The sequence below is a fragment of the Macaca nemestrina genome, chromosome 13, assembly GCF_043159975.1.
Source record: "Macaca nemestrina isolate mMacNem1 chromosome 13, mMacNem.hap1, whole genome shotgun sequence".
Taxonomy (NCBI): domain Eukaryota; kingdom Metazoa; phylum Chordata; class Mammalia; order Primates; family Cercopithecidae; genus Macaca; species Macaca nemestrina.
The window spans coordinates 26,170,398-26,187,996 of NC_092137.1; the positions used below are offsets into that span (position 1 = coordinate 26,170,398).

The 17,599-nt window shown below is 44.7% G+C and overlaps 1 protein-coding gene across 2 annotated transcripts in view; it reads right to left on the bottom strand.

Moving 5' to 3' along the window:
* Positions 1–311: 311 nt before the first annotated feature.
* The window catches only part of LOC105479788 (hydroxyacyl-CoA dehydrogenase trifunctional multienzyme complex subunit alpha), a 57,475-nt gene continuing 40,187 nt past the window's right edge, over positions 312–17,599 (bottom strand). For both annotated transcript variants that reach the window (XM_011738050.2, XM_011738051.2), the window contains 9 exons: positions 13,815–13,949; positions 10,597–10,768; positions 7,134–7,220; positions 4,543–4,683; positions 4,029–4,097; positions 3,045–3,240; positions 1,763–1,877; positions 934–1,079; positions 312–846 (listed from right to left, as the gene is read on the bottom strand). In XM_011738050.2, coding sequence (XP_011736352.1) covers positions 701–846; positions 934–1,079; positions 1,763–1,877; positions 3,045–3,240; positions 4,029–4,097; positions 4,543–4,683; positions 7,134–7,220; positions 10,597–10,768; positions 13,815–13,949 — 1,207 coding nt within the window. In that variant the 3' untranslated portion in view covers positions 312–700. The remainder of the gene's footprint in view (positions 847–933; positions 1,080–1,762; positions 1,878–3,044; positions 3,241–4,028; positions 4,098–4,542; positions 4,684–7,133; positions 7,221–10,596; positions 10,769–13,814; positions 13,950–17,599) is intronic.

Here is a 17,599-nt window from a genome sequence, read left to right on the forward strand (position 1 = left end):
TTCCCACAGCCATCCCAAGAAGCACCTATGAATGAGGCACACCCAGAAAATGGGTAAGATCAGACAATGAGGAAACCCAGGCTGGGGAAAGTGCTTTATATCCTGGTACACCGTGGTGAGCAGAAGCCCAGGCAAGGCATCTACACAGACAGGTGTGTGTAGTTGAGCCCACCAGGTCCCCCTTTCGCTCATCCCAGTCCCTCCTAAGGTGCTGCCTAGAATTCTGCACACACATTCTTACTTCCAAAGCACAGGGCTTTCTTCCAGATTGCTTTATGAAGGAGGTGTTTAAACCAGAAGGGCAAAGCCACTGACACAGAGTTTGGTTTTTATTGTTATGTGTTTGGCTGGGTGCAGAATTACCCTCACCACTCACCACCCCTGGCCACCCTGGCCTCTTGGGAGGAACAGGCAGAGAGGTGGCTCCAGATGGCTCCTGGCTGCCACTCTAGGCCTCAGGGCTTATACAATGAGCACAGTGGGCTCTAGCTTGCAACAGGAAGTGCAAACTAATTCACAGTCACACTTCACCAGGAGGGAGAGATGGTCTTGGCTGAAGGCACTTTGATCAGGGAGCAACCCCAGTGCCGGAGTTTGTCTTCCTTCTCGTTACTCTGATAAATCTAGACCACTCTGTTGGAGAACCCGCACTGCCAGCAGCTGGAGTTGGTGCACTGACTGAGCAAGGCGTGAGGCCTGCTCACTGGTAGAACTTCTTGTTGGGGCTGTTAGCATGGTCAGCTAGCAGCTGGCATGGGGTGAACTGTTTTCCATAGGCAGCTTCATACTTCTTGAGCCGGTCCACTATCGTCTGGGCGCCATACAGATCCACAAAGCGGAAAGGCCCTGAATAGAGAAAGAGGAGTTCGTTGAAGGAGATGCAACACGGGCTCCAGGCTAAAGTGAGCTGCTTTCCCAATCTGCGAGACCAACCTCCAAGACAAGGCGGGAAGCCAAGCCCAAAGACGGCTCCGATGTCTCCCTCCGCAGGTGTGGCCAAGATCCCCTCTTGCAGGCACATGACTGCCTCATTCACAAATCTTGTCACCAGGCGGAACTGGATGTCTTCATCTGAGGAGCTGCCAACAGAGATGTTGAGGTAGAAGAAGAGAAAAAGGGGAGGAAAGCCAGACCCACAGATGCAGAATGGAAGTCGGGATGGGTGTATGGGGAGCTCTGTGGGCCGGTTGGTACTGACCCTCAGAGAAGATGCTGCCTGGGTGGGCCAAACTTTCCCATGGAAAAAGTGGAGAGTAACTTGCCCTAATTGACATGAAACTGAGCACCTAGAACAGGGCCTGGTGCCAAGATAATCAGTATCTCTTTGGCATCAGCAACAGTCAGCTGCTCACAAATGCCAATAAAGATCTGGGAGGGTGAAGGGGCCAAGGAGAATCTGTCCTTCAGCAGCTCTCTGGGACCTTGCCAGAGAAGGCTGGAGCAGGGAGGGCCTTCACCAGACGTGGCCTGGTTCTCACCTCGATGCCAGGCAGAGACCAAGGCAGCACGTGTGAGGGCCTTCCACTTGGAAAGCTACCATGCCAGCATCAGGAGTGGTCCTCCTGTTCAGGTATGGTGGTCACAAAGAAAATGGAAGAGAGCACCATGGCACGTGTATACCTAAGTAACAAACCTGCATATGTATCCCAGAACTTAAAGTATTTAAAAAAAAAAAAAAGAAAGAAAATGAAAGAGGGGCTGGGAAACTCTGGGCTGTCAGAGAAAGTCTATTTCCAGGCATTAGCCACTCAAATGGACTTACACTTCAGACTTAGGAGGCAGCTTCAGACTCGCTAAAATACTATCCATGTCAGAATTCAAATCCTTCCTCTTCACACCCTCCTGATAGATGTAAAAGCCCTTCCCAGACTTGCGACCTAAAAGAGGCAAGAAAAGGGAGTGTTACTATTCCTTCTCAGAACGCTGGCCTGGCCAGGCATGGTGGCTTACACCTGTAATCCCAGCACTTTGGGAGGCCGAGGTGGGTGGACCATTTGAGGTTAGGAGTTTGAGACCAGCCTGGCCAACATGGTGAAACCCCATTTCTACTAAAAATACAAAAATTAGCCAGGTGTGGTGGTGGGCGCCTGTAATCCCAGCTACTCAGAAGGCTGAGGCAGGAGAATCGCTTGAACCTGGGAGGTGGAGGTTGCAGTGAGACGAGATCATGCCGCTGCACTCCAGCCTGGGCCACAGAGTGAGACTGTCTCAAAAAACAAAAACAAAAACAAAAAAACAACCCTGGCCTGAGAATTCTTGTCTCTGTCAGTCTATTATAAAGCTCTGGCCTCTTCTGAATTCCTGAATTTGTATGTCTAGCTAACCCTAGCAAATTAGTCGTTGTCAGAAGAGTGGGCAGAGGGAAAGATCATCTTGTGACCTGGATCTTGGGCATCTGTGTACCTGGATGAGAAAGGCCACCTGGGTGAGTTTTAACATCCCGATATGCAACACCAGGCCCTAGGACACCCAGGTTGTAATGCTGATTTTGCTATTTTGCCGAGAAAGTCCCCTGTGGGCCTCAACTGTATACTGTGTATTGTGAGCTTATACTTTCTCCCCGCAGCTGGCCAGACAACATGGTAAAGCCCGGATGCAGAGCTTGCTTCTGCACTAGCGCAGATTTCGTCTCTGGGGGATAAAAATGCTTGTCCATCTGGCATAACTTGGACCAGGTGATGCTAGAGCCCCAGAAGGGTAGAACTCTGCCTTTTGTCCATAATCTATAGTCCTAGCCCTTAGAAGGTTCACATGACTGTTTTCTTTTTTTTAATATATAAAGGAAGGGGCCTCACCATGTTGCCCAGGCTGGCCTCAAACTCCTGGGCTCAAGCGATCCTCCCACCTCAGCCTCCTAAGCAGCTAAGACCATAAGTGGTTGCTACCGCACCTGACTCATGAAATCATTTTTGAAATCTCCAATGACAAGGGCTCTGTGTTTAGAAAACTTTCTTCCAGGAGGGCTTCTGTAACTCTTTGGTCTCAGGAACTGCTCAGAACTTTGTAACTAGTGGTGCTAGTTATGTTTCCTTGAGGCTACTCACCTAGGAAGCCCTTGGACACCATCTGTGTCAGCAGTTCTGGGTTTCCGCCTCCAAACCGCTCCCCAAAGACTTTGCCCAGATCTTCCGCCACATGTTTTGCTACATCCACGCCAACTTCATCCACCAGTGTAGCAGCACCCACAGGAAAGCCAAAACTTGTGGTCAGGGAATCCAGCTTCTTCGGGTCAACTCCTTCCTGAACAGGAAGCCAAGCAGGGACCTCTGGGGAAGGGCAGCCCAAATCCCCCCAAAGGGCTCCCTGTACTGGCTCCAAACACTGCCTTGTGTAAAACCCACTTCTGAGTGTCACCTGACCAGGCCCAGGACTGGTGCTATTCATTCAGGGAAGCACAAAGAAGTTTGGGGCCACAAGTGGAAAGTCTGAGCCTTCTCTAATCTACAGCAGTTTAAGGACGTTTAGAGATGACTAAATTCTTCATTTTCTTCTTGTTTGCATTTCTGAATCTCAATAATGAGATTCCATGACAGACGGCTGAATGTGTCATGACCAACAGAAGAAACATCATCAAAAAGCAGCACTCAGAGCCCTGTGATCCCCGAGTCTGGTTAAGTGCCCAGAGAGGAGGATCCCTCTCCTCTCCTGCCAGAACGACCTCGATGGCTACTAGAGGGTTGTGTGTGCTGCAGAAACAGATGCAGCACCAGTTGAACCAAGCAGGCCCTGTTCTGGATGGTCCCTTCCTCAGAGAGGTGCAGAAACAGCATAGAAGACATGCTGTGGGGGGCCTTTAGCTTGCTGGAACAGTGAGGGGGCTGCGGGGCGGAGGGAAAGCTCTGCCCCTTTCAATGCAGTATGAGCCCAACTTCCGACTTCTGTGCAGAGAGAGGGCACCAGGGACCTTCCTAGACAAGAGCAGGAGTTGGTATATTAGAAGGCAGCTTGGTCCTTATCTTGACATTGTGAGTTTTGGAGTGACTGAAGGAGTGGAAGATGCCTCAAACACTCTGGAGAGCAATACCAACCTGGAGGATTCGGATGACTTCAGACATCATGGGTGCAAGGCACCTGGTAGTATAGAAGCCAGGTCCATCCTGCCAAGGGAGAGAACATGAGCTCACTGGCCCTGTTGCTGGAACTGAAACACTCTAACTTTCCCAGGGTCACTTCAAAGTCATTTGAAAGTCACTGTAAAACTTAAGGTGACTTAAAATCTCAATCAGAATCCTTAAAAATGAAATTGCAGGGGAAGCCATACTAGGGGTAGCCTGGCTTGAATCAAATAGTACAGCAGATAGTTTCATGGCCACCTTCAAGGTCTGGGATGGCTGGGAGAACCCTGCCACGCCCTAGATACTCCCCACTCCCACCTTGACTCAGTGGGACAGTCAATGCCACCGTCCATCCTGGAGACAACCCAGGGGAAAATCATATCAAAATCTGGTCATTTGCCCCAGAATATTTATAAACAAGCCTGGAGGTAAAAGGAGTCTTATTAGAACTTTTCAAACTCTACAGCTCTGTTACACAGCCCCTTACCTTAACCACAATGATGACCTTCCCCTGCTTGAGACCGACTGCTACAGCTGAAGCACTGGTGTCTCTGGAAGTTTTCTCAGTCGTGATAATCTCCAGCAGCTGCATCTTGTCCACGGGAGAGAAGTAGTGCATGCCGATCACCTGGCAAGGGGAACCAAAAGCCAACAGATTGGAGAATGCGGCTGAGGAATCTAGAGCATTCCTTCTCTGTTAGGAAAACACTAGAAAGAAAGGTGGCTGTGATATAGGAATACTGCTTGACATAGCTGAGTGGTTTGGTTCCATGGATCTTTGATAAAAGTTTAGTATGTTTAGGGAGAGCATGTTGGAATCCTCCTCTTCCATTTGCTTCTAAGGTTTTTCACTACAGACATCAGATCCTCCCACAATCAGTGCCAAAACCACAGCTCGAGGCCAAACTAGATTTATTGGGGAACAACGGATGAAGGCTCCACTTATATTAATGATACTGATAGGTTAGATAAGAGGATCCATTTTTTGGGGAGGGGGCGGGGCAGACAGAAGAATTAATGTGTTGGGCTGTCAGAGATGTATTTGCATTTTACACAGATGGGTCTCACCACCAGGATACTAGATTTAACTAACACTCCTCAACAATCAGATGCATTTAAGACTCATTAAACCAGCAGTTCTCCACGTGTAGCACCCGGGCCCAACAAGCACTGTCGTCACCTGGGAGCATTAGGCGTGCACGTTCTCAGGCGTAGCCCAGCCCTCCTGAATCAGAAACTCCATGGGTGGGGCCCAGATTTGTTTTAATAATCCCTCCTGGTGATTCTGATGCGTGCTAAAGTTTCAGAGAACCCCCTCATTGAGCTAACAGTTACACCGTCTTCACAACAGAACTGTGGTGAAAGAAGTCTAATACATTTATTTATAGTTTTGCTTTCTCCCTCTCACTTTAGCTATAAGGTACAACAAGTAATATCTATAATTTTTGGCTGCTCATTATCTACCTGTTTTTCAATACATTTACCACTTATTCCTTACATTTAATCCATTACAACCCTGTGAACTGGTCAGCCTAATTATCTAGATGAGGAAAAAAGGTATCAAGAAGTTGGCAGTTCAGAGTCAGTCAGCATATGACGGGGTGGGATTCCATTACAGGTCTGTCTGTCTCCAATGCCATTATGTAATACACAGATCAATTAAATGTTATGTAAACTTATCAGTCCAAAAGTTGTTTCTAACCCCGACAGTGTTCTTTTAGTTACGTCTGAAATACTTAGGACCTGATTCAGACTCAGTACTCCTGAGCAAAAGAATTAGCCTTTATTGACATAGAATTTCTATATAATAAAATGCACAGATCTTAAAAGTGTTCACATCAATGAGTTTTGACAACTGTATATACATCCATATAATCACTACCCCAAGCAAAATACATTTACATCACTCAGAAAGTTGTGCCAAAGATGACCAACGCATCCTGGATGGCTGGGGATTTCCCAACTGTGGCACTGAAGGTCCTGTGTCCCTTGGTCCCAGGCAAACCAAGATGGTTGGTCACCCTATTTTGCCTTTTTGGCCTTACTTTTAAATGAATGACATAAGGCAAGCAGGTGAGAAAAGCTATCCTGGATATTTGGAGGCCAGAGCTGCGAAGTGTGATGCTTGTTCTGCTCCGATGGTGGGGAGAGGTTAGCATCAAATGAACAGCAACGGCATTGCCTGTACTGATTTTAGATGCCACACAGATGTCTTGAGTGATATGACACGATCAGACTGTCCATCTGTAGACTATCAGCTGCCACTTCTCCCTATGACCTTTATCCTGCCATCACTGAGCCTGCCTCTGTCAGGTCCCTGCATCACTTCTAATCTGCTGTGTGCCAGGAAACTAGATTACCTTGCATTAGCAAGCTAGAAGAGTAGGAATAGGCTTTTGTGTTTTCAGTACATAGAATTTATATTAACACTTTCAGCTGCTTAAAGTTCTTTTATAATTCCTGCCTACCTTCGGCTGGTTCTGGTTAGCGGAGGCTAACTGGTATCCTCCAGAGAAGTGAGTTGTTTTACTTCTCTTTGAATGATTTCACTTCCCCTTAATTACTCTGGTTGAGAGCAAAAATAAATTTCTGGGCATCATTCCAAATACTCACAGAAAGTGCTTCTATATAACCCAGGCCTTTCATGTCCTGGGGTAGAAGGTGTAAGCAAACCCACAGGCAGACACATCCCACCATTCCTGCCATTCCCTGGAGTTGGAACCAAACCTGTTCTAAACAGTCACTGACTCTGCTCTGTAGCCAAACTGATATTTTGGAGCATCCTTTCTTAAGGCCTATCCCTCAATGCCTAATTGTAGGATACAGGTAGGCTTTATAGCCTGAACCTGAAAAACAATGCCCATTTGGGATTCTTGAAAAGGATATTTTTTGTTGTACTTTACTTATTCCTGCATCTCACACTAGTCATGGTATTAGCATTTATGTGTCCAGTGTTTAGGAACCACCCGCATCCACTTCGTAATCCAGACCTGCCTCTTCTGTACTCAAGCTCTAAGCCTTTATCAGTGAATCTGAAGCAATAAAACATCTCAGGGTTTTTCTCTGTTCCGAGTTTACCTTCTCAGGTCTTTTGCTGACAGCAGCAATTTCACTGATTGGGAGAGCAGATGTGTTACTGGCAAAGATACAGTGATCTGGAATCACCTGCAGGGGAAAAGCATTTAACAATGTGTCAGGTAGGCCTGGGAGATGATTAGAGGCCATGGCAAAGCTAATGAGTGACACCTGGGCTCAGCCCACTCTCTCACCCCCAACTGCTCAGACAGTATATGTCACTCACCCAGACATTGACGGATCACCTAGGGGCTTTTGTGTTGGGGAAGATGTTGACCTTGTTCCTTTTCCCATTCTGCCTTCCTCTAGTTGTGACCCATCATGAGGTCACCTTATCCTGACCTGGAGACTACATCTCAGCAGTTGGGTCAATAAAACAACAGAACAACACTGAAAAGACCACCTTGAATCGCAATTCATTCAACACCCAGCATGGGTGTCAACTCCTCTTTTGTTTGGATCTGCCCTGGAGTCTGGAAGCTTATGAAACACTCCCCCACTTCACCTTTATAAGAACAAGCCAAAATGTGCATGCTTGTCTCATTTTATACAGTGTGTTACTAAAAAATGGCATACCACTATAACTATAGCTACAGGACACAAATACTAGTAACTATTAGCTTCATCAACCTGGAGAATAGTCTCTAATGCAGATTGTCTCAGCATTCTAGCCACGATCCCAACTTATTCATGTTTTTATTTATTTATTTTATTTTTATTATTTTTTTAAGACAGTCTCGCTCTGTTGCCCAGGCTGGAGTGTAGTGGTGCAGTCCAGGCTCACTGCAACCTCCGCCTCCCAGTTATTCACGTTTTTATTCAGATGGCTGGATGAAAAACGTGAAAGGGACACCTGTCAAATGTGTGCAAACCTGGAACAGGCAGAATCCTAACAGAGATGAGAATCAAGGAGGAAGACACATTCAACACTGAAAAGCTGAGTACAAAATAAGATTATAATGCAATAAAAGTACTGCATTAAGATTAAAAAAAAAAAAAAAAAAAGGAAAGAACTCTGTGGGTACTTGAAGGACAAGACCTGGCTTGGCAGTATTTGTGGTAAAGATCCCATGATTTTAGTTAATCAAGAGTGGAGGGTGGGCACGGTGGCTAAACAATTATAATTCCAATACTTCAGGAGGCCAAGGATGGAGGATTGCTTGAGGCCAGGAGTTCAAGACCAACCTCGGCATCATAGTGAGACCTTATATCTACAACAAATAACTTTTTTTTTTTTTTTGAGACAGAGTCTCGCTTTTTCGCCCAGGCTGGAGTGCAGTGGTGTGATCTCAGCTCACTGCAAGCTTTGCTGCCCAGGTTCAAGCAATTCTCCTGCCTCAGCCTCCCAAGCAGCTGAGATTACAGGCGCCTGCCACTGCGCCTGGCTAATTTTTTTGTAGTTTTTAGTAGAGACGGGGTTTCATCATCTTAGCCAGGCTGGTCTTAAACTCCTGACCTTGTGATCCACCTGCCTCGGCCTCCCAAAATGCTGGGATTACAGGTGTGAGCCAGAGCGCCCGGCCTTACAAAAAATAACTTTAAAAAATTAGCCAAGCATGGTGGCACATACCCATAGTCCTAGTTACTCAGGAGGCTGAAGTGAGAGGCTCACTTGAGCCCAGGAGCTTAAGGTTACAGTGAGCTGTGATCATGCCACTGCACTGCAGCCTGGGTGACAGATTGAGACCCTGTCTCTAAAAAAAAAAAAAAAAAAAAAAAAAAAAAAAGGGGGAATGAATTGACAGTACAGCATGACTGTCCGAAAGCTTACATAGTGTCAGATTACTTTCTTAGTAATATAGTGTCTAATGCTGGTGGTGAAATCCTTTCTGAAGAGCAAACTAATGTCTCCAAAGCTGGCTGGCAAACATTCTTCCCTTCCTTGGACATGTATGTCTTCTCTCCCAGCTAGAAGTAGAGTCTGTTTCCCTTCTCCTTGAATCTGGGCTGGTCTTGTGACTTGTTTTTATCAACAGAATGCAGCAGAAGTTACCCTGCCAGTTCCAGGCCTACCTAGCCCTGTGAGGCCCGGTAGCCTCTTTTTTAATTTTTTAAATTATTTATCTTCTTTTATTCCTGACAATAAACTTAGGAAGCTCAGCAGCTTCTGCTTTTGTACTCTTGGAAGCCTGCAGCCACACTACAAAGAAGTTCTGGTGAGATGACTAAGTGAGGACAGGCCATGAGAGATGTGGGGGAAGCAGTGAGGTGCCCCAGCCGAGCTTCCTGCGGAATGCAGCCCAGGAGTGACCCCAGCCTTGACATCAACGGACTTAAGCACCACTGTCTCTGCAGCGCCCTGCCCAGATTGCAGAATTGTGAAAAGATAGTTGTAAACACAGCAGTAGAACACTGAGACATGAGGAAGATACTAGAGAGGACAACCGAAACAGGGGTGGTCTAGAGATAATGCCTGTGGAACAATGTCCAAGGAATGGGTTTTGTTACCTCTGTGGGCAATAAGAGAAGATACTGTTTGTTTGTTTATTTATTTTGAGACAGAGTCTTGCTTTGTGGTACTCTTATCTTTTGTAATGAGTTCACTGCTCATTATATCCAGCATGTTGCCAAGTCAGAATCATTTCATGTTCACCTTTCCGTAACCCACATTCTGTTTATCCAACTATAGACTAGCTTAGGCCTTGGACCTCATGCCTGAATTACTGCTATTACTCCTCGGAGCTCACTCTTCCTACTCCCCACTTCAAGTACTTGTTTTGTTCATGTCAGCCCATCTCAAGAAGTGGCTATGGAGAACATTTGGGAGCTGGGCCAAGGCAGCATTTCCACAGAACAAGCATCTGGAGGAACTGTCCTCCCCTATTTCCTTTGCAGCCTTAGACCTGAAGAGGTTTGGTTATGGCTTTTGGCTAACCAAAAAATCTTAAAGCATCTGGCTATACTTTGTGAGGTTACCTGTATGTTTGGGTGACAGAGTTCCTACATGAATAAGGTGAACGAACCCTAATTTTCTTCCTTTAGGATTTAGATTTGACCTTTATAATATATGCAGTGTGCATGAGCACACATAAAAACTTAACGTTTGATAATGAAAAGTCCTTTCTTTTTTGGAGATGGAGTCTCGCTCTGTCGCCCAGGCTGGAGTGCAGTGGCACAATCTCGGCTCACTGCAACCTCCGCCTCCCGGGTTCCAGTGATTCTCCTGCTTCAGCCTCCCGAATAGCTGGGACTACAGGTGCATGCCACCATGGCCGGCTAATTTTTGTATTTTGTAGTAAAGATGGGGTTTCACCATATTGGCCAGTCTGGTCTCGAACTCCTGACCTCGTGATCCGCCCGCCTCAGCCTCCCAAACTGCTGGGATTACAGGCGTGAGCCACCATGCCCAGTCTTTGAATAGTCCTTTTTTAAAAGCAACCATGAGTTTCCTATAGCTCCTTTAAAAAAAAAATCTCTGTTTTCTGTTCACTACACTAGGATTCAAGTATAACAGCCCCTTGCTTACCGCTTCTACTTCCTTTAGCACTCTGTGCTTAAGACTAAGGTCCTCAAACACAGCTTCAATCACCATGTCGGCCTTTTCAAAACCTTGGTAATCAAGCTGCCCAGTCAAGTTGCTGAAGATGGAATCCCTTTCAAATGATGTTAGAGCTTTCTTCTTCACTTTGTCATTTAATCTAGAAAAAACACATTCCTAGTTAGATGGGAAGAAAAGGAAACTAATGTTTACTTGAGTGTCCATGGGCCAGAGCACACATGTGTTTTTCACCAACTCTGTGAGGTAGTTGTTCTATTACTCCCATTCTGAGGGAGACTTTCGAGTTGTTTAAAGAGTCTCAGAGGGACCTATGGTCAAATAGCTTGAGAAGGGAGGGTGCTAGAATTCAGACATATTAACTCCCAAGTACACATTCTTTCTACCATAGAATGCCTCCAAATGCCCAACTTACATAAACTAAATCACTCTTAAACCAGTTAAATTTGCCAAGAGGAGTAAATAACATGAATACTAGAATGGCAAAACAAAAGAGCAGTTCTGGTAATTCTCTACCTATGACAGGGGAAGCAGCCAAAGTGTGTCTGAGACCACATGGTTTTATATTTGCTTATCGCAAATATATAATTTTATGTTATTCTGTAGTTGCAATCTTCTTTTTTTTTTTTTTTTTTTTGGGACGGAGTCTTGCTCTGTTGCCCAGGCTGGAGTGCAGTGGCACGATCTTGGCTCACTGCAACCTCTGTCTCCTGGGTTCAAACAATTCTCTGCCTAAGCCTTCTGAGTAGCTGGGATTACAGGCGCCAACCACCGTGCCTGGCTAATTTATTTTTTTTTCAGTCGAGATAGGGTTTCACCATCTTGGCCAGGCTGGTCTTGAACTCCTGACCTCATGATCCATCTGCCTCAGCTTCCCAAAGTGGTGGGATTACAGGCATGAGCCACCACGCCCGGCCTGTAGTTGTAATCTTCTAAAGAACAGAGACCAAGCATTATTTCCTATATTCTCCATCTACTTCCCACTCATTACCTAGTAGCACATTGCACTGATTACATAAAATAATATCTCAAGGTTTCTTTTTTCCCACAGGGAGCAGAAAAGGATTCCTGTTATTAAGTCATTTAACTGATTATTTTTTGTTGCCAAGGGAAGCAGGCTCTCTTAGATTCCATCTGACCACACTTTCAGAATGAATCACCTAGAGTTTTCCTCTAAATGAAGAATGAAGCTAAACCCCATTCACTAATTTCCTTAACCAAAAGAAAAATTAAGGCCACAAGATAAATACAAAGTATTCAAATAAGGTCTTAAGGGCCGGGCATGGTGGCTCACACCTGTAATCCCAGCACTGTGGGAGGCTGCAGCGGGTGGATCACTTGAGGCCAGGAGTTCAAGACCAGCCTGGCCAACGTGGTGAAATCCCATCTCTACAAGAAAAACAAAAATCAGGCTGGGCACGGTGGCTCAAGCCTGTAATCCCAGCACTTTGGGAGGCCGAGTCGGGTGGATCACGAGGTCAGGAGATCGAGACCACCCTGGCTAACATGGTGAAACCCTGTCTCTACTACAAAATACAAAAAACTAGCCAAGCGAGGTGGTGGGTCGCCTGTAGTCCCAGCTACTCGGGAGGCTGAGGCAGGAGAATGGGGTAAACCCGGGAGGTGGAGCTTGCAGCGAGCTGAGATCCGGCCACTGCACTCCAGCCTGGGCGATAGAGCAAGACTCCGTCTCAAAAAAAAAAAAAAAAAAAAAAAAAAAATCAGCTGTGCGTGGTGGCGCATGCCTGTAGTCTCAGCTATTTGTGAGGCTGAGGCAGGAGAATTGCTTGAACCCGGGAGGCAGAGGTTGCAGTGAGCCAAGATCGTTCCATTGTGCTCCAGCCTGGGCAACAAAGTGAGACTCTGTCTGAAAAGAAACAAAAACATCAAATAAGGTTTTAAAAGTATCGGCTCAAACCTTTTGTTTTTGATAATCAGGACAGCAGTCAGCAAACAAGATACTTGTCAGCATTCAAAACATTATTAGTTGCTCTAATTCTAATGCCCAATTAAACTATTCCCAAGAGAGGACAGGAACTATTATGTCCCAAGTCAGCCGTGTGGTGAGCAGCACTCACCAGAACTTGATGTTTCTATGACAAAAAGGGGAACCCAGGACACTATTCAAGAGAGATTGGGGGAGGAAATTATTTTAGAGCAACAATTTCTTACTTTGGTGACGGCATGGAATGCTGTTTGGGATGCTTGCATGCTAGTTTCAGGGCACTGCTGCTATCTAGCACATGCCATTTTTTTGGTCAGAATCTTCTACTACAACTTGTTATCTTACAATAATCTGCCAACATGATGAAACCTGCCAGATCCCGGTTAGCATTATGGCAGCAATATGTGAGTTTCTCTGCAGAAAAGGGATAACAACATGCTTAAGCTATCTAATCCATTTAAGAAACAAAAAAGCTCACTCAGCTAAAACTCACATGCAGGATGGTTTAAGTGCAGCCAGCTTGTCCACTAAATGTGAGCAGAAAACTGATCAAACCAACCCCCCATTTGGCCAAGCTGCTGCTCCATCTTTCCCTGTGCAAAACAGGCAGTATGTGTGTGGTGGTGACAGAGGCAGGAGGTGAGGAGAGGGAATAATATTCCCCCTTTATTAATTCAGAGGTAAGATGGAGATAGTCTGTAAAGCCACAGACACTGTGGAGGAATCAGTTTACGGCTTCTCTCTGTAATGCCAGTCAGGAAATACAAGGCTCAAGAGTCCTGATCCTGGCCCTGCCTTGCCCCTGCAGTTACCGCCCATTTCCTTACATCCTAACCTCACTCAGTCTTCTCAGCAGAGACAGTCATGCCGTTTCAATAATCCTTAACAATAGAGCAATTACATGCAAACTGTATCAAAATCCGCAGGCCTGATACTAAAGTGTAAAATGGCATTAACAAGTATCTACTAGATAAGATTTTCCCTTCTGTATTCAAAGACTAGACTCCAAGGATGTTAATTGTCTACAATATCTGTAACAAAACGAAGTCAAAGAAGGAACTGGCATTTCTAAAAATCAAAAGAAACTTGGCTTCACTATGGAGTATCTAGAACTTACTATGTCCAGGAAAAAGGAATCTGTGATGACAAAAACAAACAAAAAACCCACCAAGCCACCACAAAAACCAACCAACCAAGAAAAAATGGACATTCTAACTCTTGCAAAGAGAGAGAGCAGGCTTACCCTTTGAACACTTGTTGCTGTCCTCGGTCTAGCCCAGTGAGGGTGGCATCTTTAAGTATAGTCTTTAGCCCCTTATCTACGGAGACTTGGGCGATGCCTGCTCCCATCAGCCCTGCACCAAGAATAGCCAGATGCCTGCAAGGAAAGGATGAAATGACTTTCGGTAAACTGATCTCAATCATTTCAGTAAAAGTGGAAGATTGCCTAAGTTATTCAATAAATCAACTAATGCAGGCACAACTATAAGGTGTTTCAAATAATTTTTATTTATTAAAAACACAGCTTTAATAAATGATTGATTTTAAAAGTTAAGTGCAAAAACCCACCAAGTCTAAATGATTGATTTTAAAAGTTAAGTGCAAAAACCCACCAGGTCTAAAAGAACTGGTCTACCCAAGATAGAATTATACTAATCTTCAATCATGCTTCGGAATCACTGAAAACAAAACCACCAGTTTATGTTTAAGTCAACATGAGTATTTTTTTTTTTCCGAACAAAAGCCAACTTGCAGTGATATGCCCAAAAAGACCAACCTCTTTTCTTATTGAACAACTTATTTGTTAGTGATTTTGACTATCTGCCAGTCATCTTTCTTTGTTTTTTTTTTTTTTTTTTTTGAGACAGTTTTGCTCTGTCGCCCAGGCTGGAGTGCAGTGGCCGGATCTCAGCTCCCTGCAAGCTTCGCCTCCTGGGTTTACGCCATTCTCCTGCCTCAGCCTCCCGAGCAGCTGGGACTACAGGCGCCCGCCACCTCGCCCGGCTAGTTTTTTGTATTTTGTAGTAGAGACGGGGTTTCACCGTGTTAGCCAGGATGGTCTCGATATCCTGACCTCGTGATCCGCCCGTCTCGGCCTCCCAAAGTGCTGGGATTACAGGCTTAAGCCACCGCGCCCGGCCAGTCATCTTTCTTTCTTTTTTTGAGAGACATGGTTTTGCTCCCTCACCCAGGCTGGAGTACAGTGGTATAATCCTAGGCTCACTGCAGCCTTGAACTGCTGGGTACAAGTGACCCTTCCGCCTCAGTCTTCTGAGTAGCTCGGACTAAAGGTGTGTATCACCACTCCTGGCTAATTTTTAAGTTTTTTTGTAGAGATAGGGTCTCACTATGATGCCCAGGCTGGTCTCAAACTCCTGGCCTGGCCTCAAATGATCCTTGCACATGAGCCTCCCAAAGAGCTGGGATTACAGGTGTGAGCCATCGTGTAATCTTTCATTTCCCCCAAAATCTGTGCCTTTATCACTCCTTGTCTGGATGAGTTCAAAGTCTCCTCCACAGTCTCTTTGCTTCCAGACCTTACCCCTTCCTTAAACACCTCCACATATGCACAATGCTACCTTTTTTTGACCCTGAATTCCTCTAGAACTTCTCAGGACCACTTGATTTACCCCACAGTATTCTGGAATGGCTTTGTGTCCATTATTTGTCTCCTCAATTAAATTCGAAGCCTTTTGAGGACCAGAGATCATTATCTGCTTATTCATTTTAGTTCCCTATAGTTCTGGAATAATTTGCCATATTTACACAGTAAATAACTAAGAAAAATTTTTAAAGAATCTCTTCATAAAAGAAGCCCAAGTTTACAGCATTGTTATTCCAATTACATTTGTAATGAAGGATAAAGTTTCATTCCTAACCATTCTGATTATAATGTTTAAAAATCACACTAAAGTCCTGAAAAGGAAATCTAACTTCAAGTCCTAGGAGCATCTTCTAAATGCAGCTTTGTAATAGTACAAATATTTACATGGTGAGTGAGAAGTAATTGCGGGACAATGAGAAAATACAGTAGAGAAACAAAAAATAGGGACTGAAAAAAAAAGATTGATACATTTGCTACATCAAAATTAAAAATTTCTGTTTTGGCCAGGCACAGTCGCTTACGCCTGTATTCCCAGCAATTTGGGAGGCCGAGGAAGGCAGATCATAAGGTCAGGAGTTCAAGACCAACCTCACCAAAATACAAAAATAAAAAAATTAGCCGGGTGTGGTGGTGCGCACCTGTAATCCCAGCTACTCAAGAGGCTGAGGCAGGAGAATCGCTTGAACCTGGGAGGCGGAGGTTGCAGTGAGCTGAGATTGTGCCACTGCATTCCAGCCTGGGTGACAGAGCGAAACTCCATCTAAAAAAAAAAAAAAAAAAAATTCCGTTTGACAAATGACCCCACAAAATTAAGACAACCATAGAATGGGAAGAATTTGTGACATATATAGCAGACAAAGGATACTACTGGAAAAATAGAACATGCATATATCAATTTAAAAAGACAACCAAATAAAATGGGCAAGGGATATAAAGCAATTCATAAAAGGACAAAACAAATTGTCAATAAAGATGCTCAATTTCAGCCAGACATGATAGCTCATGCCTGTAATCCTAACACTTTAGGAGGCCTAGGAGGGAGGATCGCTTGAGCTCAGGAGTTCGAAATCAGCCTGGGCAACACAGTGAGACCTCATCTCTATTAAGAAAATAATAATAATAAAAAGATGTTCAATTTCCCTAATAATTGGGGCGATGCAAATTAAAATGAGATACATCAGACTGGCATTTTTTTTTTTTAAGATGGAGTTTCACTCTTGCTGCCCAGGCTGGAGTGCAATGGTGTGATCTCGGCTCACTGCAACCTCCGCCTCCCAGTTCAAATGATCCTCCTGTCTCAGCCTCCTGAGTAGTTGGGATTACAGGTGCCTGCCACCACACCCAGATAATTTTTGTATTTTTAGTAGAGATGGGGTTTCACCATGTTGGCCAGGCTGGTCTCGAACTCCTGACCTCAGGTGATCCACCCACCTAGGACTCCCAAAGTGCTGGGATTACAGGCCTGAGCCACTGCACCTGGCCAAGTATCAGTTAGGATGTACAAAAAATTGGTTCTTTCATGCATGGTTGATGGAAGTACACTTTGTCCTACTTTGGGGGGGTTCTTTGGTTTTGTTAGAACCAAGAACTGCATACTCTATAACCTAGTAATTCTACTTGTCATTATCTACTTTACAGAGATGCACTTAAATACAAGATGACATGCTGTGATGAACAGCTGTATAATAATGTTTGTAATGAAAAATTGGTAACAGCGAGTAATTCATCAATAGGGGATTAAAATGAAGGAGTTACCTGATATGTATCAATCTACATCTCCAAGTCATATCACTGAGTAAAAAGTACAAGCTACAGAATCCATACGGAAGAATTCGTTTTATGTTGAAACATATCGTACAGGCCAAGCATGGTGGCCCATGCCTATAATCCTAGTGCTTTCGGAGGCTGAGGCAGGAGGACTGCTTGAGGCCAGGATTTTGAGACTAGCCTGGGCAACTTAGCAAGAACTCATCTCTACAAATTATTTGAAAATTAGCCGGGTGTGGTGGTGTGCGCCTCTAGTCTCAGCTACACAGGAGACAGAGGTGGGAAGACTGCTTGAGCCCAGGAGTTATGATGAGCCGTGATTATGCCATTGCACTCCAGCCTGCGTGACAGAATGAGACACTGTCTCTAAAAAAGCAAACCTGCCCCCCTCCTCCAACCAAAAAAATCCCATAAACACAAAACAGTATCTTATAATCTTATTTATGATAGTTTTTTTGAAAGGAGAAAAATAATGCATTATTTGCTAGGTTGTTTTTTTGTTTGTTTGTTTGATGGGAGGGCATTTGCTGGAATGTAAACTTTAGCTGTAACAATAATAGTAAAATCTAAAACTGTCTTTAAAGCTTTTTTGTTATAACAGAGTCCACAGCTAAAATATCACTCATTTCTTAACTGTTATGCTCTGCTTCATTAAC